We start from the raw sequence: 24196 nt of genomic DNA on the forward strand, positions 1-24196 counted from the left end.
ACACCTGCCAGTGAGATCCTTAAAATGCTAAGTTTGATCTTGTCATTTTTTTGCTCACAACCTCCGAGAGGCTTCCCGACTCATTGAGTCAAAGCCAAAATCCTTACCATGGCTTACAAGACCTAGAATGATCTGGCCCTCGGCTAGCTCCCTCCTTTCGCTCTCTGTACTTGTCCTACTCAAAATCAGGCCATATGCTTCCTTGCTATTGAATACCAGATGCTTGGTATTGGGGCAGATGCTTGTGGTATTAGGTAATAATTACTTATTAGGTAATAATAACTAATACATACAGTGCTCACCTTGTTCTAAGTGCATAATGTATTAGCTTAGTCCTCACAACAAAACTGTGAGGTCAGTACTTAGCCATTTTTATTTTTCCAAGAGGAAACTGAGATTCTGTGGTTAAGAAATTGCCTCCTAATTCTTGATATTCTCACAAGCAGTGGGGACAACTAAAACAATAGGTGGAGCCCTCAATCTGGGGGTTTGTTCATATAAAACTTAATCCCACAAAGGATAGGCTAAGCCTACTTAAAATTAGGCCTAAGAGTCACCCCCAAGAGAACCTCTTTTGTTGCTCAGATGTGGCCTCTATCAGCCAATACAACAAGCAAACTCACTTCCCTCCCCCTCTGCATGTGGGACATGACTCCCAGGGGTGTGGACCTTCTTGGCAATGTGGGACAGAAAACCTACACTGAGCTGGGATTCAGCATCAAGGGATTGAGAAAACCTTCTCAACCAAAAGGGGGGAAGAGAGAAACGAAACAAAATTAAGTGCCAATGGCTGAGAGATTTCAAACAGAGTCAAGAGGTTACCCTGGAGGTTATTCTTACGCATTAAATAGATACCACCTTGTTAGCTAAGGTGTAATGGAGAGGCGGAGGGATCAGCCTGAAATGTAGAGCTGTGCTCCAATAGCCATGTTTCTTGAAGGTGATTGTATAATGATATAGCTTTCACAATGTAACTGCGAGATTGTGAAAACCTTGTGTCTGATGCTCCTTCTACTTCCTTATCAACCAATGAGTAAAACATATGGATTAAAAATAAATAAATACTAGGGGGAACAAATGTTAAAATAAATTTAGTAGATTGAAATGCTAATGATCAATGAAAGGGAAGGGTAGTGGGTATGGTATGTATGAATTTTTTTGTTTTCTTTTTGTTTTTCTGAATAGATGCAAATGTTCTAAGAAATGATCACGATGATGAATATACAAGTATGGGGCATTGTGAGTTATTGACTATATATCACCAACGGGATGATCGTATGGTAAGAATGTTTGTTATGTTGAATAAAAAATAAATTAATTTAAAAAAAAGAAAGAAATTGCCTCCTATCTCCTCAGACCCACCAAACCGTGCAGGTGGGATTTCATCCCAAAGACTGTGATTTGGGGTCGATGCTGTAAAGCACCATGTCACCCATCGTGATGGGTGTCCTAATTACTTTTAAATGTGTTCATTTTAATGTGTGTCCCCACTGGAATCTAAGCTGCGTGTGGGACCTTGTTTTGAAAGCTCCCATTATCTCCGCCGCAGGTCCCTCAAGAAAACTTTGCGAAAAGGTGGTTTAAATTTTAGGTAAAAATTTTTTTTCTGAAGGGCTGAACAAAGGCACACCTCGAAGACATTTTCAGAACTTCCAGGAGCGAGTGGGGCCCGGGGACGCGTAAGGAGAGGCCGGGCGCCGGGGCTGACGGCAGCTGTAGTACCTGAGGCGCTGTGGGACTCGTTCTGCGAAGGGCAGGCAGCAGGAATCAGGCTCCAGGCCAACCACCATTCTGAGCACACGTAATTTTCGCTGACTGGACAGGCTCCAAAGTTTCGGGTGGAAGGGGAGGATAGGCGCCCCCAAAGGAAATACGGAGAACACCCCGAAACGCCAGGCTGGAAGCAAAAGACACAAAACCGCGCTGCTCGGCATCCCGAGATACACCCAGGAGCCTGCGCCCGCCTCGGCCAGAGCGCGCGTTGGGATTGGCTCCCACGGCCTCGCCATTCTCAGCGTTCCTCCCCTACACTCCGGGACCGGCGCAGGGTGACCCGGAAGCAGTTGTGAGGCGCCGCCGCGCGATCTGGCTTTCTTTTCCGGTCGGCGTGGTCCGCGAGTGGAGCGTACCCGACGACCAGGCTTCTCGCCATGAGCGTCCCGGCCTTCATCGATATCAGTGAGGAAGATCAGGTTTGCTCCCGGGTCGCGGGCGCCGCTCCGGTGGGGTAGGGGACGTCTCAGGACTGTGGGAGAGGCCGTGGCGGGCGTCAGCTGGGGGAGACGCCGTCTAGCACACCCTGTCCGGGGCCCGAGACTTGTAACAACTGCTTCCTACACGAGAGTGGGGAGGCCGCGAGACAGAGGCGCGCATTCCTGGCCGGGGTCGCACCACCCAGCTGGTCTGTGGTCCCGGAGCGGGGTCTGGGCCTCCTTTGCCGGCTTCCTGGTTAGCGTCGAGGCTTTCTCAACCCGGAGTCACTTCTGAAGACCTAGTACTTTTTGACTGAATAGGGATAGGCTCTGCTTCCGTTCCCCAAATGTGCCACATCGGAGTGGAAGGTGACTAATCTTTGACGGTGTAAGCCGTCTAGGAAAAAGTAATTTTGTACTAAAGAGCAGAATGGTTTATTATTGCAACCATAAAGGATTAAGGTGATTCGTAGACACGTATTTTATATTTCTACTTGTGCACAGTTGACAGTTGTTCGTTAACTCGAAAACATGTGAGTTCCACTCCCGTGTTCTGTGAGGCATGCACACCTGGTGGTCTTCTCTATAGTAACCTGGTGGAGAGTCATTTTGACTCCGAGCAAAAATTCCGTGTGGCATCCTGGTATTTTTAAAATTTCCTGTTTGGGCTTTGTTCATTGGTATGGAAAGCTTATGCTTCCCATTTTCCCCATAACAGAGGTTTCACTATAATTGGTGGGTGGTAACTAAACGTGAAATGACGTTCTTTAAGTAATACTTCAATTTTTAGAACAGAAAACTTTTTTCTCTGAGGTCATAAGTGTTGCCTTTTTTTTTTTTTTCCTGCTACTCCACTAACGTTGAAATTTTGGTTTCCCTAGGAGAATACGTTTAACATAACCGTTAGAGTTGCAGATGTGATTTTTTTTTCCATGGTAGAAATGCAGACGCTCAGTCCTGAAGATCAAAGTAAGGGAAAGAGAAAAGAAAGATCTAATCTTGTTTATGATACCAAGTCTTATTGAAGTCTTATATGAACTTACTATTTTCTTGTTATTGGAGCAGAAAGTATTTTCAGATCTATAGGTTGAATATACTTTCAGAAGTAGCTGAACATATTTGTGGTTTTAAAAATCTTTCTGGCCTTCAGAAATTTTGGGTTGGAAAATGTGGTAGCTGAGCACTTATTAATGGTATCCTTTTATCTCCCTCCTTCAGTTCTTCATTTTATTGTCTTAAAAACCATCTGTATTCATGTTTGGTTACAATAAATGTTAAGACCTTAAATGAAGAGCACTTATTAAATACTACATATAGGTAATACTTCATCTTTGCAATCCAGCTTTCTTTGGATCTTTTTTTTTCTTTACCTCTCCAGTACATTTTTAGGGCTGCTACTCCACAACAGTATTTCATATGATAGTGATTGGAGTGAGGGGATAGAGGATAGTGTGAAGGAGATTCTGACATGCTGCCTATCCCACTTCCATTTGGAACGCTAAACTAATACCCCCTCCTTTTTTTTTTCCTCCTTCCGTGGCACTTTGTTTCACTGAACTGATAAAAAGAGAGCAGAGTTAATATCCAAGTGATTGAATGCAATACTGTAGTTGTGTTTTTATAGGTCCAAAGGTGCTTTTTGACCCAGGTAAACATTTTACATTTTGAAAATTTACTTACGTAGTAGATCCAGTTTGATCTAAATATTTTGTTCAAGGTGACATTTGCAGGCTTCATCTTTGTACCTCCCAAAATGTTTGTCTCAGATTAAAAAATAAATAGACTTTTCACAAACTCAGATAGATTACCTCACAAATAAAAAACTTTGAGTTATATTAGTAAGGTTTTGCCATCTACTGGAAGTCCAGCAAGATAAGGGGTGATATGAGAGATTCTGAAGGTGATCCTTGTGAGTCATAGTGTAAATACACTATTTACATTTTAGTATTTCAGAAACATGGCAGAGTGATTTGAGAGCTTGTGGTTTGACACTTATAGTCAATTTTATAGATTTATAGCAGTCTTATTTAAATTAACAGGCTGCTGAGCTTCGAGCTTATCTGAAATCTAAAGGAGCTGAAATTTCAGAAGAGAACTCAGAAGGTGGACTCCATGTAGATTTAGCTCAGATTATTGAAGCCTGTGATGTGTGTCTGAAGGAAGATGATAAAGGTTTGTTTAATTTTTTATAATATTTCTTATTAACCACTGAAGGGCCTACAGTTTTTATTTTCTTGGTAATTATATTTGTATGTTTTGTGTTTCAGACTTAGATCTTTAAGTCCTGTTGTTTTTCATCTTTGCACATACTTTCAGTTTATTGTAACCTCTTATATATGTATTAAATAAGCCTATTTTGAGAAAACATCTTTTTTAGGTCAGGTGTATTTTTTAAGTGTTATTATACAGAAATGGTGATAATTTCAGAATGAACTGAAGAAAAAACAAAGGTCTGCTTTTTCTAAGTTTTAGTTTAATAACAAATAGGCTGTAATTTCAAGTAATCTACAAATCATTTAATTACTTGGTTGATTACCTATTTATTGACATATAGTGGGAAAATTAGAAAATTGGAAGTTCTGAAACCTCAAATCTAGGATTGAGATTTAATTTAGCATATGATTAATATCTTATAATACCCCCAAATTAATGACCCAACCAGAAAGATGGCAGCTTTCATTGCTAAATTGTTTTATGTATGTGTGCACTAAATTTTTCTCCATTGGGAAAGCAACCTCACCAATAACTTCCAAATGATTGAATATCAAGCCAGTAAATAACGAAACCATATATATAGTTAGACATGTAAATCAGCCTTCTGTTTTACTAACTAGGTATTCTGAAGGAACTAAATCTCAGGTAACAATTCCCTTCCTCTAATAAAATGTGTTTAAGTTGCATTTTGAATGTTAACTATTCACCAGAAATAGTTGAATATGAATTTTGTGTACTATTTTTTTGTTGCCCCTCCAGTGAAGGAAGAAAAGTATCTGTCCTCTATAATTGTTTTGTAGTGGCTAGATTAGATCTTTTTAAAGTGCCTTAGGAATACTGTTTAATTATCTTCAATATATTAAAATACTTGAAATACATGTTTAACCTGAAGCATTGAGTATCATAGTATCACTCTTGATAATATTATCAATACATGTGTAGATGTTGAAAGCGTGATGAATAGTGTGGTATCCCTCCTCTTGATCCTGGAACCAGACAAGCAAGAAGCTCTGATTGAAAGCCTGTGTGAAAAGCTGGTCAAATTTCGGGAAGGTGAACGGCCATCTCTGCGGCTGCAGTTGTAAGTTAAGAACTGAAAGAGGTTAAGTTTTTTCAAGACATTATTTTCATTTCACTGTCATGTAATGCTTAAGAGCAGGAATTCTGGAACTTAACTGTTATCTGTGGCTCTTATTAGCTGTGTGACTTTAAGCATGTCACTTAAACTTTCTGTGCTCCTGTTCCTCTAATATAAAATTATTCCTAGTACTTCCCTGCTTTAGGTTTGTTAAATAATTGAAATGAAAAGAAAGTGTTTGGCACATGGAAAGTCCTGTGTAAATGTCATTTGTTCTTATTATTATGCTACTATTCCATAAGCCTGAGGGCTTAGCAGTGGACATAATATAAGAGCAGATATCCTCAACTTAATCACTAGAGTTGCTGATCTCAAATGTCCCTTTACTGTTTGTTGACCAGGCTAAGCAACCTCTTCCATGGGATGGACAAGAATACTCCTGTAAGGTATACAGTGTATTGCAGCCTCATTAAAGTGGCAGCATCTTGTGGGGCTATCCAGTACATTCCAACCGAGCTGGATCAAGTAAGTTATTTTGTGGATTACTTGTTCTGCTTGTTAGAAATGTGGTTTTGTAACTTAAATAAGTATGTGTGTTCTAAATATTATATTTTAAATTGTGAAAATATTCAACTATGTGACTAAATTTTTTCCTTTTGCCGTTCTCACTGTAGGTTAGAAAATGGATTTCTGACTGGAACCTCACCACTGAAAAAAAACACACCCTTTTAAGGCTACTTTATGAGGCACTTGTGGATTGTAAGAAAAGGTATTCAGCATTATTAACTAATTTACAACTTAATAGACAACATAGGTAGGTGAGAATGTTTTTTTAAAGACAAGTAGGGTGAGGAATCTTACTGTACTTTGTTCTCCAGTGTGTTGTTATAAATCTATTTCTGTAAATTTCACCTAAATTAGAGATAACTGCAAAATGTAAAGTAGTTTTCCCCATGTTTGAACTTTTTAAAAAGCAGAACTTGCTTTCTTTGTTAAAAAAAAAAAAAGTACAATAGTTAATCCCAAAGCTGTGTATAACTTTAGACCGGGTAATTTAATGGTGCTTTGATGTCTTAGTACAGGGTAGTGCTATCACTTGTTTAATGGTAGTAAGGGTCTATCAGTCAAAATTAGCCCATTCAGTCTCTTACGTGAACAATGCCCTTGAGATGAAACTTTGCAGTAGGCTATACCAGGTAAATGCCTATTGTGCTTCTGTAGGATATTTTGTGTTTCTGAGGCTTGTCTTTGGTCCTGGTTTTGGGTTTCTAAGGCCTGAATACAGTCCAACATACTTTTCATGCCCAAAACGCTGATTCTTTTATATTCCTAGTATTAAGAAGTTTTTGAAATGATAGGTTTGGCCCAATTTATAGAATTATTGTTTAGTGACAGATAATCCTAACTTTTTGATTCTTCTTTTCACGTAGCATGCTAAATACTTTGAGAAAAAGTAATCAGTCTTCAGTTAGGTTTTTGTTTTTTTTTTTTTTTTACTTTTTTACTGTATAGTATAACATACAAAGCAAAGGAATAGAAATGCAATAGTTTTCAAAGTACTCTTCAACAAATAGTTACAGGACAGATCCCAGTTTGTCATGGGCTACCATATGATCCTCTCAGATTTTTTCCTTCTGGCTGCTCCAAAATACAGGAGGCTAGAAGGCTTAAATATTTTTATCATCATACTCGACTTTTTTCCTTCTTTTTTTTGTGAAAAATAACATATATACAAAAAAGCAGTAAATTTCAAAGCACAGCACCACAATTAGTTGTAGAACATATTTCAGAGTTTGACATGGGTTACAATTCCACAATTTTAGATTTTTACTTCTAGCTGCTCTAAGATAGTAGAGACTAAAAGAAATAGCATTTTCATGATTCAGCATTCTTATTCATTTGTTAAATCCTGTCTTCACTGTATAACTCCACCATCACCTTTAATCTTTCCATCCCTCTCTTTAGGACTGTTTGTGCTATGGCCATTCTAATTTTTTCATATTGAAAGGGTCTGTCACTAATAGGGTGTAGGGAGATGAACCTATCTGATGTTCTGGAGAGGCTGGGCCCTCTAGGTTTTGGGATTTATTTGGACCAGGGACCCATCTGGAGGTTATGGGTTTCTGGAAAGTTACTGTAGTGCATGGACCCTTTGTGAAGTCTTATATTTTGCCCTAGGTGTTCTTTAGGATTGTCTGGCATGGTCTTGGTTGGGATTTGACAGATTATGATAGGTAGCAAGGTCTACCTGAAGCTTGCATAAGAGCAACCTCCAGAGCCTCTCTACTCTTTTTGAATGTTCTCTGCCACTGATACTTTGTTACACTTCTTTTCCCTCTTTTAATCAGGATAAAATTGTTGATCTCACAGTGCCAAGTCTGGAGTCATCCCTGGGAGTCATCTCCTACTCACCAGGGACACTTTCATCCTTGGATGTCATGTCCCACATAGGATTCAATTAATTTTATTGAGCAATTTTTATACTGGCTTTTAGTGCTAGCGTATTTGATATATTAGGGAAGATTAACAAGATTAATATTGCTCTTATGTTAAATAAAATAATGTGTGTTTTGCATACTACTTAAATTTAATACGAGGAAATGTTTATATTTTTGTTGTAAAAGTTGGAAAATTTCATTATAAAAGATGAGCAAGAAATCATGCAATTATAGCCTAATTTATTCTGAAGCAGTGAATACTGTCTGTTACATGCTAGCAAACATGGCAGTATTCCATCCAGTTGTCTTTGTAAAGTGTTAGGAATAGGTATTTTATAACAAAGACCATTTCAAATGGAGGCCATAAAAGCTACTGAAGAATGAATTCATATTTTAATCCGGACTTCCTGGTTTCACTTCATATGAAGGTGTCGTGCGTTTTAGGATTTGCTTGACATTTGAGATTGAGACTATTCTAAGGAAACCATTAGTTATTTTGCATTTTTTCCAAGTTGTAAGATATAACAAGAGTGATATATTAAATAATACATAGATAAAGGTAGTACAAAAAGGAAAAATCTGTTACATTATTTCAGTGTTTAGCTTTTGTACTTTGATTAGCTTTTACATACCAGACATGGGTGGCTGTCTCTGATTAAGTTTTATTTTTAGTCTGGGGGGGGAATTTTATAGTACAAAACAACGAGGAGGGGTGGGCCGCGGTGGCTCAGCAGGCAGAGTTCTCTCTTGCTATGCTGGAGACCCAGGTTTGAGTCCCGGTGTCTGCCCATGCAAAAGAAATAAAAAAGAAAAATCAACATGCATGGAGGGTGGTGCAATAGTAGCTCAGTGGCAGAATTCTTGCCTGCCATACCAGGGACCCAGTGCCTGCCCATGTGAAAAAGAACAAACAAGCAAACAACATGGAAGGACATTCTACAAGAAAGAAATGCATTTATAAACTGGTTAGGTATGCAGGCACAGGGAATGGAGTCCAATTAATGGAACTCACGTCTTGGTGTTGCTGCTTGTTGTATGGCCCTGAATAAATTACTTAACCTCTTTGTACCTTGAAAATAGAAATATTAATAGTACTTACTCATAGGATTGTTAAAAAGATTTAAACAAGATAATTCATGTATAAATTTCTGAGAACAGTGGCTGACCATGACTGAAAAAGCACATAGTAATTTTTTGGACATTATTTTTCCTATTTCCATCTTTTTCATTTTTTCAAGTTTACCCTTAAGAAACACCATCATTTTCAGGCACAGTAATGTTAAATGATGGGTGTTGTGGTTTCTCTCCAAATGCCAAGACTGCTTATCAGAGTTAATGACTATTGGTTGATTGGTCCTCAGTCTTAGTAGAAAGAAAGTAACTGAAGTAATGTTCCAAAGAATTCCAAAGCTAATACTCAGAGGAATAGAGATAAGACATCAGAACCCATATACTCTCTACTAGACGTGTCCTAATGTTAACATATTAGAAAAAATATGCAACATTTGTCACATGATTATTCCTTCCTTCTTGAAACCTTTTCCTAGGTTGAGTTCTGGGTCCCCTCTCTCTTGGTTCTTCTCTTACCTCTCAAAGCTCCATTTTGTTTGCAGTTTGCTCATGTTCCCTTATTTTGACATGAATCACTTCTGGGATTTTTTTCTGCTCTGAATATTCATTCCCTACCTCTGATGTTTTGTGGTTTTTTTGTTTATGTTTTTGTTTTGCTGTAACTGGGAGAGGCTGGGTGCCAAAGGATTTTTGGGTGGGACAGTCCTTGGTATTGCTAGATTGTTGATTCTTTGCAAGATCATTTACGATTCCTGTACTTATCTACCAGAATGTCAGTAGTGCTTCCCAGTCACTGCAGCACCTACAAAAGTCTCCGTACACTTCCAAACGCCCAATTGAGAGCCACTGCTGCCTAAGTGATTTGATTTAGTCTCATAATTTTTATCTCTGGTATTTCTGCCCTGATGTCTATTTAACATTTACATTCAGATGTTCAGAAGGCATCTCAAACTTGACATCTGCAAAAATGAACCACTGACTTTCCTTTCTGAACCGGTTCTCTCTTCAGTTTTTCCTAACTGGAATGCCATTTCCATTCTTCTAATTGCTCAAATTTAATACCTGGGATTCATCCGTGACTCCTCTCTTTGTTTCATAGCCTATATTCAACCCATCAACAAATCCTTTTAGCTTTGTCTTCAAATAAGTCTAAAATCAGGCCTATTTCTTATTACTGCCATTGCTGCCATGTGGTTTAAGCCACCATTATTTCTTTCCTTCATTATTGAAATAGCTCTTAACCATTCTCCCTGATTTGATCCTTGTCTCTTTATAGTCTGTTCTTAGTATAGAGCTGCCAGAAACTTCTGTTTAATATGAAAGATAAAATGTGTCTCCTTTCTACTCAACTCTTGAGTGGCTTTCTGTCTCATTTAGCAAAGCCAAAGACAGTTCCAAGGCCTTGGTACTGGCCTTTCCTGGAACACTTTTTTCTAATATCCACAAAGCTCCTTCCCTTCGTGAGGACTGCTCAGTCGTTACCTTATTGGAGAGACCTTACCAGGTCACCTGTGTAAATAATAGTACCAGTAGTACTATTCTCCATGTTGCTTTTTCCCCATCCCTGTTTTATTATTTCCCCAATTGCATTTTTACTAACAGACATGCTGTATATTTAGTTTAATATTTAGTATTATCTCTCCCCACTAGAATGTAAGTTTCATGAGAACAGACACTTTGTTTTGTTCATTATGGTACCCCAGTGCCTAGGACAGTTTCTGACACTGGTAGGCACTCAGGATATATATTTGTTGGCTGAATGACTTTTTCTAAAATATAAATGTTTTGCACAAACAGTGGTTAAAAGAGGCAGAGATGTTAAGACAATGAAAGTGGTGGAACTAGAGAATATACATCTTTCCATAGGCATTAAGATTAAAATATTTTAGAACACTTTGCAAGTGTAAGAACCCTGGCTTTCTCCCAATTGTCTGATCTTGTGAAAATTAGTTTCTAAAATTTGAATTTCAGTTCTTTCATTTTTAAGAAAACAGAACAGATACTGTCTGGTGGATGAATATTCTGCAGTTTGTGTTCCTTGACATCTTAGCAGTATGTAACTGTACCCCTTCCTTTGTAGAAAAACTTAATTCTCTTGGCTTAAGTAACACCACTCCTTGTTTTTCTCTTTGGCAGTTCATTTTCCTACTCCTTTGTAAATTATTCTCTGCTGCTTCTTTAAATGCTAACATTACTCAAGATTTTGGTGTAGGACCTTTTTCTCTTTCTCCCTCTGTGTGATCTCATCCATTCCTATAGCTTCTATCACCTACTGAATGGAAATCTGTGTTGCTAGCATAGATTTCTCTTCTGTGTTAGATTCAGTTGTCAACTTGGCCAGGTGAGCATACTTAATCTTGTTGCTGCGGACATAAGCCAACGGTAGGTGAACCTCATTTGTTGCCAGTTACATCTGCAGTCGGCTAGGAGGCGTGTCTGCTGCAATGAGTGACGTTTGACTTAATTGGCTGGTGCTTAAATGAGAGATTGCAACATAGCACAGCCTAGCAGCTTGGCATTCCTCATCTCAGCACTTGCAGCTCAGCCCGGGCCCTTGGAGATGGAGAAAGAAATCACCCCGGGGAAAGTTGTTGGAACCCAGGGGCCTGGAGAGAAGACCAGCAGAGACCATCCTGTGCCTTCCACGTAAGAAAGAACCTCAGTGGAAAGTTAGCTGCCTTTCCTCTGAAGAACCAACAAAATAAATCCCCTTTTATTAAAAGCCAATCCGTCTCTGGTGTGTTGCATTCCGGCAGCTAGCAAACTAGAACATCTTCTAAGCCTCAGATCTGTATGTCTACCTGACTTCTAGGTTCTATTTGAATGTGGCCCACTGATGTCTCACACTCAATGTGACCCAAATCAGTATCAGTTTCTCCCTCTAAATTACTCTTTCTGTTCCTTTTCTTAGTAAATGGCATCACCTCTGTCTAAGTGAGACATCTGGATGACATTCTTGATTCCTTTCCCCTCCATCCTTTATTTAATCACTTGTTATGCTATTACATTATTACATCTCTGGGTTGTTAGAACTATATTCTAAGTGGCCTTTTAATTTCAGTGTGCCATTCTTTAGATTTTCATTTTCTATATCAGTATATGATGGTAATCATCTTATTTTGTTAACATGAATCCTTCCCCGCATTTCCACCCCCCATATCTTTTGTCTTGCTTTTCCTTCCCCAGATATCTGTGTCAGGCCATAAAGCACATGCTTTATTCCCAGACCTGTGGTTGGCCCCTGTTTTTCCATGGCCCACAAGCTAAGAATGGTTTTTATATTTTTAAATGGCTGGAAGAAAATCAAAAGAAGAGTAATATTTAATGACATGTGAACATGGCAGAATTCATATTTCAGTGTCCATACAATTTTATTGGAACATAGTCCAGCCTATTCGTTTATGTATTGTGTATGGCTGCTTTCGTCCTATTTTGCCCTTTACAGAAAGTTTGTGTAACACTGCTAGACTGCGTTCATCTTTGTTTCTCTGCCTGAAACACTCCTCTGAGTTTAGGTGGATTTATTCCTGCTACAGAAGCCTCTACTTTTATTGTAGTATTTAATACCCTTTATTAAAATGAGTTGCCTTCAATGAAGGCAGGGAACCTTGTTTGTGACTGTTGTATTCCAAGAAGATATTGGCACATAATAGGTGATGACATAAAATGCTTTAAATTTCTGTCATTGTGCTAATTTAAATTTTAAGATTATTTTCTTATAAACAAAGTATATATTTTTCCTGTTTCTATATAGAATTCTGAGATGTGCCTTGTTCTTTTTAATAAGAATGACACATTTATGGCTGCCACTTAATATAATTTTTTTCTTCCTTAATATAATTTGATTTATATTTATGGTTGACACATGCACATGGTGTGGTGCCTCTTAAAATATAATACTGATTAATGTTTTCTTGAGCCCTTATTATATGTCAGATGATCTGTGTAATTTAAGTGGATTATTTTATCCCATCTGGATGATTCCTTTAGCCGGTATGTTCTAGATTCAAGTATACCATAGCTGCTAAAACTGGAAAATGAAATATATCTGTTATTGCAGTGAGACTCAAGACAGTTAACAATGAGAAAACATTATTTTTCATTGAAAAAACATTATCTCCTTAAAGTTTTTGGCTGCCATCTTTTAAAAAATAGAACATTTTGTCTTAATCAATGGATAGATTTGTCTATCTTTAGATTGCTATATCTGCTAAATCTTAGCTTTGAAGAATGTGTTAGAATACCATTTAACTTTTTAAATTGTCTCTACTTATTTTGACCAGGTGGAATCCAGATGTGTGAAAGAAAAGTGTTTTTTTTTTTTTTTTTTTAATTTAAAAGGAAAACAACTTAGTTCTCCCTCATTAGCAAAGCTTTTATAACTGGCCCAACTTCATCGTTTAAAGGAAGAAATGAAGGGTGAAGATAAACATTTTCTAAGAGCCCAAATTGAATGAATGCACGTCATTTTTCACTGTAGTTAAATTTGATCACATAATTTTAAGGATAATTTAATTGGACGGGTCTCTTTAGTGAAGTTATTTAAATATTTAGGTGAGACTCGGGTTCAGCCATACTGTTTTCTGGTTTTTAGAACATCCAGAACTCCCCACCCCGGACCCATTTTACTTGCTCTTCCCTTGGCTGGAAAATATCTCCCTCACCAATCACCCTCAGCTCTTTTCAAGGCTAATTATTTTACATTATTTAGGTCTCTATTTACATACCTTCTCATTCTTTGCTCATTTTGTCTAAAGCAACTAACGTCCTCTTTCATCTTTCCTGCCTCTGCCCTTGTTACTTCATTATATTGCCATTTATTTTGTTCATGGCCCTTAATCATTAGTTATGTTTTGCTTAATTTTGTCTTTCCTATTAGAATGAAAGTCCCATGTCTTTCCTGTAGACAAGGTATCTTCTCTTTCATGCCCCATTGTATGTATTGGCACAATACCTGCCTGTACATATTTTTGAATAAATGAATAATAATAATGATATATTGACATTCCTAAAGCAATATTTCTTTTCAGTGATGCTGCTTCAAAAGTAATGGTGGAATTGCTAGGAAGTTACACGGAGGACAATGCTTCTCAGGCTAGAGTTGATGCTCACAGGTAATGCAACACACATTTGCTCTAATAGGGCTGTCACAACCTTATTAGGGGAGCTATAGTTTTCAGTTATGTGATTGAAAACTTCCAGTAATCCCAGACCATTTGATATTGTGTGCTCCATGGTGATTCTAATAATACATAATAAAATTCAATAATTGGTCTTGAAGTACCATAGATTGTAAAATAGCTACATGGTGTTTGTTATTTGCCATATGGAATATTGTTGGTATGGGGGTGATAATCCCAAACTAAAAACTAGAACCTACTCTTGGATCAATTTTACCTGAATATTAAGGTATCCAGATGAGGAAAATTTGGTAGCTTACTAAAAATTGGCCTTTTGCTAATGGGGATAAGGGTAGGCCTAGGTCTACTTAGTAATAATTTAATCTTATGAGAAACACTTGAATTCCAAAGAAATTAGATTTTTAAATCTCTAAAACTGGAATTATAATCTTATAGCATTATTGCCTCGTGTGGAATTGTAAATGATGGGTAATGGGAAAAAGGGTAGTTAGTAGTAAAGATCTTTGGCTCTGAGATTAGGCTGCCAGGATTAAAATCCTTACTCCAGTACTTAATTAACACTTATTATTCAGCAATTACTTGTGTGCTCTCTGAGCCTGTTTTGTCATTGATAAAATGGGGGTGATATTATTATGTCTTTTACAGTTGTAAGGATTACATGATATAATGCTTGTAAAGCACTTAGCTTAGTTTCTGACATATGGAAAGGTGCTGCTGTTTGCTATGTATTTCTTTGATTACCTTGGTCGTGCTTTCTCTCCAGCTATGTTTTTGTCTAGAATTATTTTATTTCATTTTGTTAAGAGTTATACTAGATAAATTAGATTTATCGGCTTGTATTAACCCCAATATTTTAGTCTTATTTATGTATTTATTCTGTGTATATTGGCCTCTCAGATATTTGGCTGAATTCAATTTATGTTGTGCTTTGCAAAAGGTCAGTGAAAAATACTAGAACTTCAAAACTCTTGAGCTTGCATTTTTGTTTTCTGATTAAGGTGTATTGTACGAGCTTTGAAAGATCCAAATGCATTTCTTTTTGATCATCTTCTTACCTTAAAACCAGTCAAGTTTTTGGAAGGCGAGCTTATTCATGATGTAAGTTGTTTTATCTTTTTAATGTGAAAAGTGTTCTCTTTTCTTAAGTCTTAAGTACTGAAGCAATGTGCATTTTCTTTGTATTAATGAAAACATGACTATTGGGGAGAACTGGTAAGAGAAACTATTTATCCTCTTTCTGTATCAGGAACAGACTTTGAACTTCAGGATCAGTTCTGTTCTTCCTCCCTTTGTTTCTTCTCACTTGCCTGGCCATATTATGTACTTAGAGAATACTAATTCTTTTTAGTATTTAATGTCAATGAGCTCCAGTTAGGAAGATAAATCTTATATTTGCAAACACGTGAGTACACTTTTCAAATTGGAAATATAAATACATTTTGGATTATTTTTCATTTGGCCTATCTTGTTACCACCATCTTTCAGTATAGATAATTTAGAGCTCAGTGTATTTACTGATTCTTTCATTTGAGCCATATAAAAGCAAAAGGTTTGGGTGGTAAATTGATGAAACAGATATTTGTGTACTGGAAAAAGCATGGAAATTTTTATTGCTGGGAGTCAGTGTCTTAATATCTCAAGCCTGAGTCTTTCATATTTATGGTATCTTTTTTTTTTTTATCTCTATCTGTATAGCTTTTAACCATTTTTGTGAGTGCTAAATTGGCATCATATGTCAAGTTTTATCAGAATAACAAGGACTTCATTGATTCACTTGGTAAGTTTTGGGGTTTATTCTTTGAGAGATGGAACATGCACTTTATTATGCAATGTGATATAGTTGTGGCTTATTTGTAGATTACCCTAACAAATTGTGTGTGATAGAACAGCAACAAAGAAACATAGGTGAAGAGTTTAGAAGATTAATCACTTAGAATGAATTGGGAATCCAAAACCAAGTTGTAGGGGGCAGCATTTGTAATAGGACAAATAAAGACTAGGAGTCAGAAAACCTGGGCCTTTTTTTTTCTCCCTTTCATCAGACCTTGTTGGATTTCATAGGCCCTTCCAGAGCTATACCATGATTCTGTGAAGTAAAATTCTAGCAAAAAGCTTTTGCTTAGAAAATATTCAGATACAGTTATTTCCACTGGATAGGTCTTTTTTTTAAGTTTTGGAATGGGGGATGGAAGCGTAAAACAACATACTTAAAAAGATTAAAGATCACTATTCCGTTGATAATCGTTGTGATGTTTGTTCAGAAGAAAACTGTTTACTTTGTGGTTAAAACCTTAAAAGTTGGAAATTTAATATATGAAAAGAATGGGGCTAGTTTTTGTGCTGAAGACAACGCTTGCAATAAAATTTTAATATTGATTTATAGTTCAGATGCTAACTTCTGAATTGTAGTACACGTTTTGAATTGGATTTTGGAAGTAATCAAATTTAAGAGCTGACTAAATTTGGTGATTAAGGGCACTTTATTAAGCTAAACATTAGTGTTTAAAATAAAAGTATTTCTTTAGAGAATACCTTATTCCTTAAATATATGAGGATTTTTAAGTTGTATTTTCCAGTTCACTTCCATTTTTTAAAAGCCATAGTTACATAATTGTAACAGAAATAATGTTTTCCTTTAATACGTTGTTTTATGCTCGGAGTCTTGGGAGTCTTCTCCCCCTTTGGAAATTAACAGATTGCAGGAAGTATATAGCATTCTAAGCAAATTTAGTGAAACTACAGCTCAAATTAGAATTAAGATGTAGTGAATTTACGTGATAGGAGAAACTTTCCTAACTACAGTTTATTGATAGCATAGTAAGTCTTAGCTTTAGGATTATTATCTTTGAATTTTCTTGTCTAGCACATCAGAACTCTGTAAATGTTTGCCAGATTTAAATGAATCTTACTCATCCTCACTGAGAAAACTCCATATCTGTCCAATATTTTCATTTCCTTCTGGAACATGTTTTTAACGTACTAAAATTATAGATGGAAAACTCAGAAAATCAGCATTTGAACAGGTTTTAATTGTAAAACTACACGGGTGTTGAACTGAAGTCAACAAGCAAAGTAAGGTGCTTTAATTTACTGTTAGGGATCATCAGAATAGAAGTTGGTTATATTTTCTATCTTCAAATAGAATTGTTTCGTTTTCTGGTTGTTTGAGATATAAATGAAGAATACAGCTATAATCTGCTTTTACTATTAGTCCTTTATTTGGGAATCATTGATTCCTATCACCTATAAATTCTGTGTAGGCATTGAAATCGGGAAAGATTGGGTTATTCTGAAAATAATAAGGCATTTGAAATACACCAAGACGAAGTAGATGCAGGTGTGTTTGTGTAGAATGCTTTGCCAGGTGTATTAGACCCAGAAAACCACATCTGTCCCAGTTAATTTGCGGCATGAAGCTATGTGATGGAATGTTAATGTCAGCAACCTCTTTATTTACGCACCAAGGAAAAAGGAGTAGTAATTAACACTTTGACACTCCCCCATTGATGTGTAATTGACTGTTTCAAAGGAGCACTGGTTCATAAGCTCTTGCATGCATTAAAATTGCCTTTTTTATATTGCAGCATTTTAAGACAGGGGTCAGTGACAATGCAGAAATTGCTCAATGATGCACATTTTTTTATTACTGCATTAAGGTTTTGACATATTAGTAATGAATAAATGTTTCCATAAAATTAGATTTTTTATAACTTTAAAATTGAAATATGACACTGAACACTGTGACTTTGTCTTGGAAGGTAGTGTTCTACTTTTGTGAAACAAAGCACAGCTTCCTAGGAGTCTTTAACTCATACTTCACTGGCTGTAGTTTGATTTTGAGAATAAGAGTCCTCAAGACTTTATGTGGTTCTTTGTTTTGAACTAGCAACTGATAAACATCAGTTTGAAAGGTTTTTATAAGCAAATTTCTGTATGTAAGCTAGGTAATAATTTTGTGTTAATTCATTCTAGAAATAACCTTCATTCCTCTGAGTTATTTTTTATTTGTAACGTCATAATTGTACAAAGATCAGATTTAATTTCAAAAGTATTTACAACTGTAGAAATTCCAGAAGTTTTTACATTTTATCATATTAAAAGAGAACTTGTATTTATAAATATTGAAAAATGCTTTAGTACTTGTTTTCTGTGATCGGAAAAAAATCATAACATTTCAAATTTATTGTGCCAGTTGAAAATTCAATTCTCTCATTAGCCTTTTGTTTCTTGAGCATCTATGCAAAGTCACCATCTTTTAGACAGTTGTTTATAAAGATACCTTTGGGGAAATATTTATTCAAATGTATGTATTTTTGGTTTTAGATGTATTGTTAAACATTTCTTATAGCTGAAGGTCTGTGGTTCCACATGTCTGGATTCCACAGGTGGCCTCAGTTGTTACACGTTGTTGTTTTATTAACACTGACAACTTGGGCCAGCAGTAGCATTATCTTGTGTCAACTGAATTGCCCTAACATGTTCACATGTAATCTGGTGTTATCCAGTTGCTGTCTTCTTGCCTCAGAAAGTTAATCAGCATCTAATTTGCATTTGTTAATTAGGGTTAATGTGAACTAATTGATTTTTTGATGCTTGTAGATTTCCATTAAACTCAGGTAGCAATACTTACTTGTGTACCTCGTTCATTTGAGTTATGACGACCATGTTTTCATTGACTCTGTGCCAAATGGGAAGCCTGCATCATCATTACAGCTAATTAACAGGCAATTATGCCCTATGTTAATGGACTTTCTTAGTCTTCTGTTAACATGTGAATGTTATAAATTTCTGTTAATATATGAATGTTATAAATTTCCAGCATTTATGAATAAGTACAAAAAAGTTTATACTTTTTAACAGTACAAACTTGAGGCTTACAATTTTAAGAGTGCACCATGATTCAACATTTGCTGAGTTTACATAATTTGAAAATTAAGAACAAGAAGTAATTAATTTTGGAAATTTACTTAATTTATTTAATAAAATTAGTATCAAATCAAGTATATATGATAATGTTTTATAATTCTGCTTCTACTGAGGTCCAGGTAATAATTTGGACAGTCAGGATTTATAAATATTTATATTTCTAGCCCTCTCTTTTATAAATGCACCTGTATTTGAGGCCTAGCACTGCCACTTTGAGACTCTAAGTCATTTAATATTGGTCTTCAATATTATCAAGTGAAAGGATTAAGAATAGGTCACTTAACATTCCTTCTAGGTCTCACAGCTGTTTGTGATCTGAATAATGACATCAGCATGTTTTGAGTAGAAATTGTAAAGCAAAATTTGAATTATTTGTACAATTTTCTGTTTTTTACCTTGAAAGAACAAGTATCACTGCTAGCATATTATGTCTAGTGCTAACCACATTAGCCTGAAATGTGAAATGATGAACATGCTTTTGCAGTTTTGATTTATAAGTATTAAATCCACAGTAACCTGAAGGGAAATGGAATGTTTTCATAACTGAAAAATGTTTATGAAAATATTTTTGAACATCATGTTATCAATGAGATTGACACAGGACAAATAGGAGATGAGCAATTCTATATAAAAATTGAAAGCTATTAATGAAAATAAGCTTAAGTAATTCAGTTAAATAGAAAACGGTTTTAGAAAGTGTTCTTTGTACCTTTTATCTCCTAAAATGTATTAATACACAATGTGAAACTTAAAAAACTTCTAGGACCTAAAAATATATTAAAGCCCATTCTTAACTTTGAACCTATCTATCACCTGTGGCACTACAGGAATAAGGAAATGCAGTTCTAGAACTAATAACTTTTAATACTTTATAAATTAAGGGGTCATTTTATGGTTTGCAAATGTAATAAAGCTTTGTTAAGTCTTTGTCAAATAATTCCTTATCACAAATAGTATGTTTAAACAATGACCTCCATAGTTTAACAGTTATAATTGTGCAGGGCTATAATTAGCATAGATACTCATCAGGCTTCACTACTGTGTTATTCAGGACTATTACATGAACAAAATATGGCAAAAATGAGACTACTCACTTTTATGGGAATGGCAGTAGAAAATAAAGAAATTTCCTTTGACACAATGCAGCAAGAACTTCAGATTGGAGCTGATGATGTTGAAGCATTTGTTATTGATGGTAAGACAAGTAGAACATTTTTGTATTTTCTAGAATTTCTCTTCCTCTATCATAGAATATAGTTAAGATTTTCTTCTTGAAAATAAGCCTTATGCTAATGTAGCTAGCTTCTTTTATAGCAAGTTTATATTTTTAGTAGATTGGTGGATATATTAGAGTAAAATTTCAGTGGAACTATAAATTGCTGTGTGGTTTTTGGTATTTATTCTATCCCTTGAAATCACACAGAACAAGTCCTTGGGCACTATAACATAGTGGTTAAGAGTACAGATTTTAGTGTCACACTATTAAATTTCAGGAATTTTTTCTGAGCTTTTTAGTTTGAAAGTTGGGGATGGGAGTGAGGGCTTAAACAATTAAGATCCATGTCAGAGTTTCTTTTTAAAAAATCTGCAACAATGTTACAGAGAAATTATTTTTTATTCCACACATGCTTTAGGGGACACAGAGTTCTTAAAAACTGCATGTGATATTAATTTCCTATATATTGACCCAGCAACCATAGGACAAATACATGACCTTAATTTCATCAAATTGTTTTTGCTTATTATTAGATTCAGATAGCCAGTTTGTAAAATAATGTTGGAAAACAGTGTAAAGTTTTTATGGTTTACATTGTCCCAGTTTCATACTTTAGCTGTTTTTCTTGGGAATTTTCCATAAACATCATATAAAATGTCTTTTTTTTCCAGCAGTAAGAACTAAAATGGTCTACTGCAAAATTGATCAGACCCAGAGAAAAGTAGTCGTCAGGTAAGAAGACATTTAACTTTGCAGCATTTTATAGAACAATTTAGGTTGTTTTGATTATTTCACTTAAATGTTTAATATTCTAACTAAAGAACCAAGGTGGTATTCTTATCAGTTGACTGTAGTTAAATAGTTGCTATTTATCATATTTTATTAAAGTTCAGACTGAATGTGATTAGCTTATTTAATGAAAGAGTCCTATTTTCCAGCACATTTCATTTAATGGCTCAGCAGTGGCCAGAATACTAATGACTTTTGTGTTTGCTTTATATAGTTCTTCAGAATAGGAGGTTTAGGATTAATATGGTAAAGACCTTTAAAAGTAGGTCTCTAATTTTTAAATTCTCTTATAATTCTAAATTATGTTTCTTAAAACTTAATTATATATATGTGGTATTGTAAAAGAATACCAGAGGATAAAAAGTTGGCTAATAATTTGTTTTTAATTTTCCAATTTTTAGTCATAGTACACATCGGACATTTGGAAAACAGCAATGGCAACAACTGTATGACACACTTAACGCCTGGAAACAAAACTTGAACAAAGTGAAAAACAGCCTTCTCAGTCTTTCTGATACCTGAAATTTATGCATATTTTATTTTGTTCTTTTTGGAAAAAATAATCTAAACCTTAGTAAATCATTATAAGTTGAACTCTGATTACAGTCTGGACATTTATTATCTTGTTTAAAGTAAAAGAAATCAGAAACTCCAGAGATGCAAAGTAATAAATTATATAAAGGGTCAATCAATATGTCTGTCTTGTATAATACTTCCTAAGTTGTGGTCTTTGAGGAAGGATTTTGAAAGAACAACAAGAGCTGTGAAGAAAGGATATGTGGAAGGAAGACACAATGTTTAAGAATTTTTAAGTTAAAGGGAATTGGATGCTAAGAGCAAACTCTGCAAATGTAGACTATCTAAGATGAAGCATTTGCAGAGTGGATGGATACCTACAAGTAACATAATTTCATCACGTCAGAAAAAGGCTAGTGAGAACAACTGTAAAGGTTTAACTGTAATAGGCATTTCACTTAAACAGTACACCACTGAAAGCACTGATCAATGTTATTTTAATCTTTTTCCCCCATTTCTTCTGTTTTTCTTTTTTTAGGTTGATTGTCACTTTCCAAGCTTAGAAATTTTTCTATTTCATTTATTTGATTTGTTAAGAGGCGCTGCCAGTCATCTTCACCAGTAGAGATGGTCAGATCAGTGATATCTTTATTTTTGACTGCCTGTAAAGGGCTTTGTAGCAGAGTTGATTTCAGAGGCCTTGTTTTCACCTAGAAAAAAAGAAACGTATTTTACCATTGAAGTCATTACTTGTATTTTCTAAACACTTATGAACAAAAGACTTAAATGAAAATCTGTTAAGTCTCTCCAATTATTATGTAATGAAGCCACCATCTTCTTGGCTGATTTCCAACAACAACCTTAATATATTGGTACCAGAAAACTATATAAAATACAAATTTGTAGACTTAAGTAAGTAGTGGCTCTTCGGAATCCCTAATATATGTTAAAATTTCTAAAAGATCTTGCACTACATTAAAAGGAACAATGCAGATAAAAATCTATTTTGTCTTCTGTTTCCTTCCCTAAGATGTCTACATTTTATATCTTTTATCAAAGCCAAGGAAAAATTTAAAATTCTAACGGAAGTTAGCTGCCATATAAAAACTGCCTTTTACTTCATGTTTCCTCTCATGCTTCAGAGCACCATTGTTGAAGAAACAGGAAAGAGCAATGAGATATTTGGAAGTTGGCATGCCTCCAAGGTGGTGCCCTGGGTCATATTTATAATGTGTTTTGAAAAAAAATTTTTCATTTTAAGGTTTTATTCCTGAAAATAACATACTTATGGAAATTTAGAAAATGTAGTATTAAAGAAGGAACACAAAATCATTAATAATCCTTCCCAAGGAGCTGAGCTACCTGCCAAATTGTGTGTTTGCTGCTAGGCTATTATTTTTAGCATATGTGTTCATTTTATTGAATTTTATATCTTGCTCTTTTTTTTCCCTCTGAGCATTTTCCTATGTTATTAAAATTCTTCATAAACTGTTGTCAGTGGCTGCAGAATATACTCCTTTGTAGGAATATGTGATGATAATTGATTGTCCCTACTAGTGAACAGATAAACTGTTTGCAGTTTACCCCTATCAAAATAAATTTCTGAATTAATTTCTTGAAAAAGTCTTTGAATAGCTTCAGATAGATTCCAAATAAAATTCTCCAAAGAATATTAAATTATTTTAAAATAACGATTATTGGGTTTTAATTTTCTAGTTGTAAGGGAAATGTATGTGTATTTTACAAATGTATACAGGATAAGAATCACCCAAGATCCCAGCCACATTAAAACACTATAATGTAAACATTCTGATCTCTTTTGGACCAGATTAATTTATATAATTTTATATGGTGTTTTAAAAACTTTAGCATTTCCTTCCTAAACTTCCTTTTAAGAGCATGGTTCCATCTAATTCTGTGTTCCATAATTTACTGTTGGACATTTAAGTTATTTGGAAACATTCACTGTTATAAATTAAGCTGTAAGGAATATCATTTGTTCCTCTATCTTTGTGAAAATCTGAGTATTCCCTTCCATTAAAATCTCTCAGTTTGGGGCAGGCCATGGTGGCTTAGGTAGAGTTCTCGCCTGTCATGCTGGAGACCTGGATTCAATTCCCAGTGCCTGCCTATTCAAAAAAAAAAAAACTCCCAATTTGATCAGTGAAAGTGGCATATTAATAAATTATCATTCTGAATGTGAGATTATGTAGTAAATTTATTTTTTTAATGAGGATAAATGTTAACAGTTTAACCACAGTTCCCTAAGAAATTGTTCTTTTGAATTGTTTTTTTTGGCTCCCTGAAGATTTCTACAGTCTGCCACTAGTTCCTTCAGGGTTTTAGGGTTGTCGGGGTCTAGTTCTTTGCTCATGTTTGTCTTTTGCATATATTTTTATGAAATAACAAGGCAGAAAACAAAAATGTTAGCCTGGGACTACCAAGAGATTCTAAGATAGTCATCTAACTTTTATGATCCTCAGTTCTCTCATCAGCTTTTAGCTCTAATAACATCTGGCACATAAATGTTCAACATACCATTCAGCTCATTAGGACCAACAACAATGGATTCACAGTTATTCTTATAATACTGAGGATAGAGAAGTATATCAGAT

General features: G+C 35.3%; 3 protein-coding genes across 13 annotated transcripts in view; 1 reads left to right on the top strand and 2 right to left on the bottom strand.

Annotated features, from left to right (window-relative positions):
* The window catches only part of LOC143644835 (uncharacterized), a 41730-nt gene extending 39389 nt beyond the window's left edge, over positions 1-2341 (bottom strand). The window contains exon 1 of the mRNA XM_077114334.1: positions 1723-2341. Coding sequence (XP_076970449.1) covers positions 1723-2009 — 287 coding nt within the window. The 5' untranslated portion in view covers positions 2010-2341. The remainder of the gene's footprint in view (positions 1-1722) is intronic.
* On the top strand, positions 2061-21753 carry EIF3M (eukaryotic translation initiation factor 3 subunit M). 4 transcript variants are annotated; one of them, XM_077114331.1, is made up of 12 exons: positions 2078-2192; positions 3074-3161; positions 4232-4364; positions 5349-5487; positions 5886-6009; positions 6159-6253; positions 14024-14107; positions 15133-15232; positions 15830-15911; positions 20112-20255; positions 20948-21008; positions 21467-21753. In XM_077114331.1, exons 4-12 carry the CDS (start codon positions 5363-5365, stop codon positions 21585-21587), a joined length of 936 nt encoding a protein of 311 aa, XP_076970446.1. In that variant the 5' UTR covers positions 2078-2192; positions 3074-3161; positions 4232-4364; positions 5349-5362; the 3' UTR covers positions 21588-21753. The 4 variants fall into 4 exon arrangements, with proteins under 4 accessions (XP_076970444.1, XP_076970445.1, XP_076970446.1 ...); XM_077114329.1 differs by lacking the exon at positions 3074-3161 and having other exon boundaries at positions 2061-2192; XM_077114330.1 differs by lacking the exon at positions 3074-3161 and having other exon boundaries at positions 2061-2192; positions 20951-21008.
* The window catches only part of CCDC73 (coiled-coil domain containing 73), a 280686-nt gene continuing 277924 nt past the window's right edge, over positions 21435-24196 (bottom strand). For all 8 annotated transcript variants that reach the window (XM_077114323.1, XM_077114321.1, XM_077114322.1 and 5 more), the window contains one exon: positions 21435-22291. In XM_077114323.1, the coding sequence (XP_076970438.1) occupies positions 22079-22291 (213 nt within the window). In that variant the 3' untranslated portion in view covers positions 21435-22078. The remainder of the gene's footprint in view (positions 22292-24196) is intronic.

This window comes from Tamandua tetradactyla, chromosome 8 (genome assembly GCF_023851605.1).
Source record: "Tamandua tetradactyla isolate mTamTet1 chromosome 8, mTamTet1.pri, whole genome shotgun sequence".
Classification (NCBI taxonomy): Eukaryota; Metazoa; Chordata; class Mammalia; order Pilosa; family Myrmecophagidae; genus Tamandua; species Tamandua tetradactyla.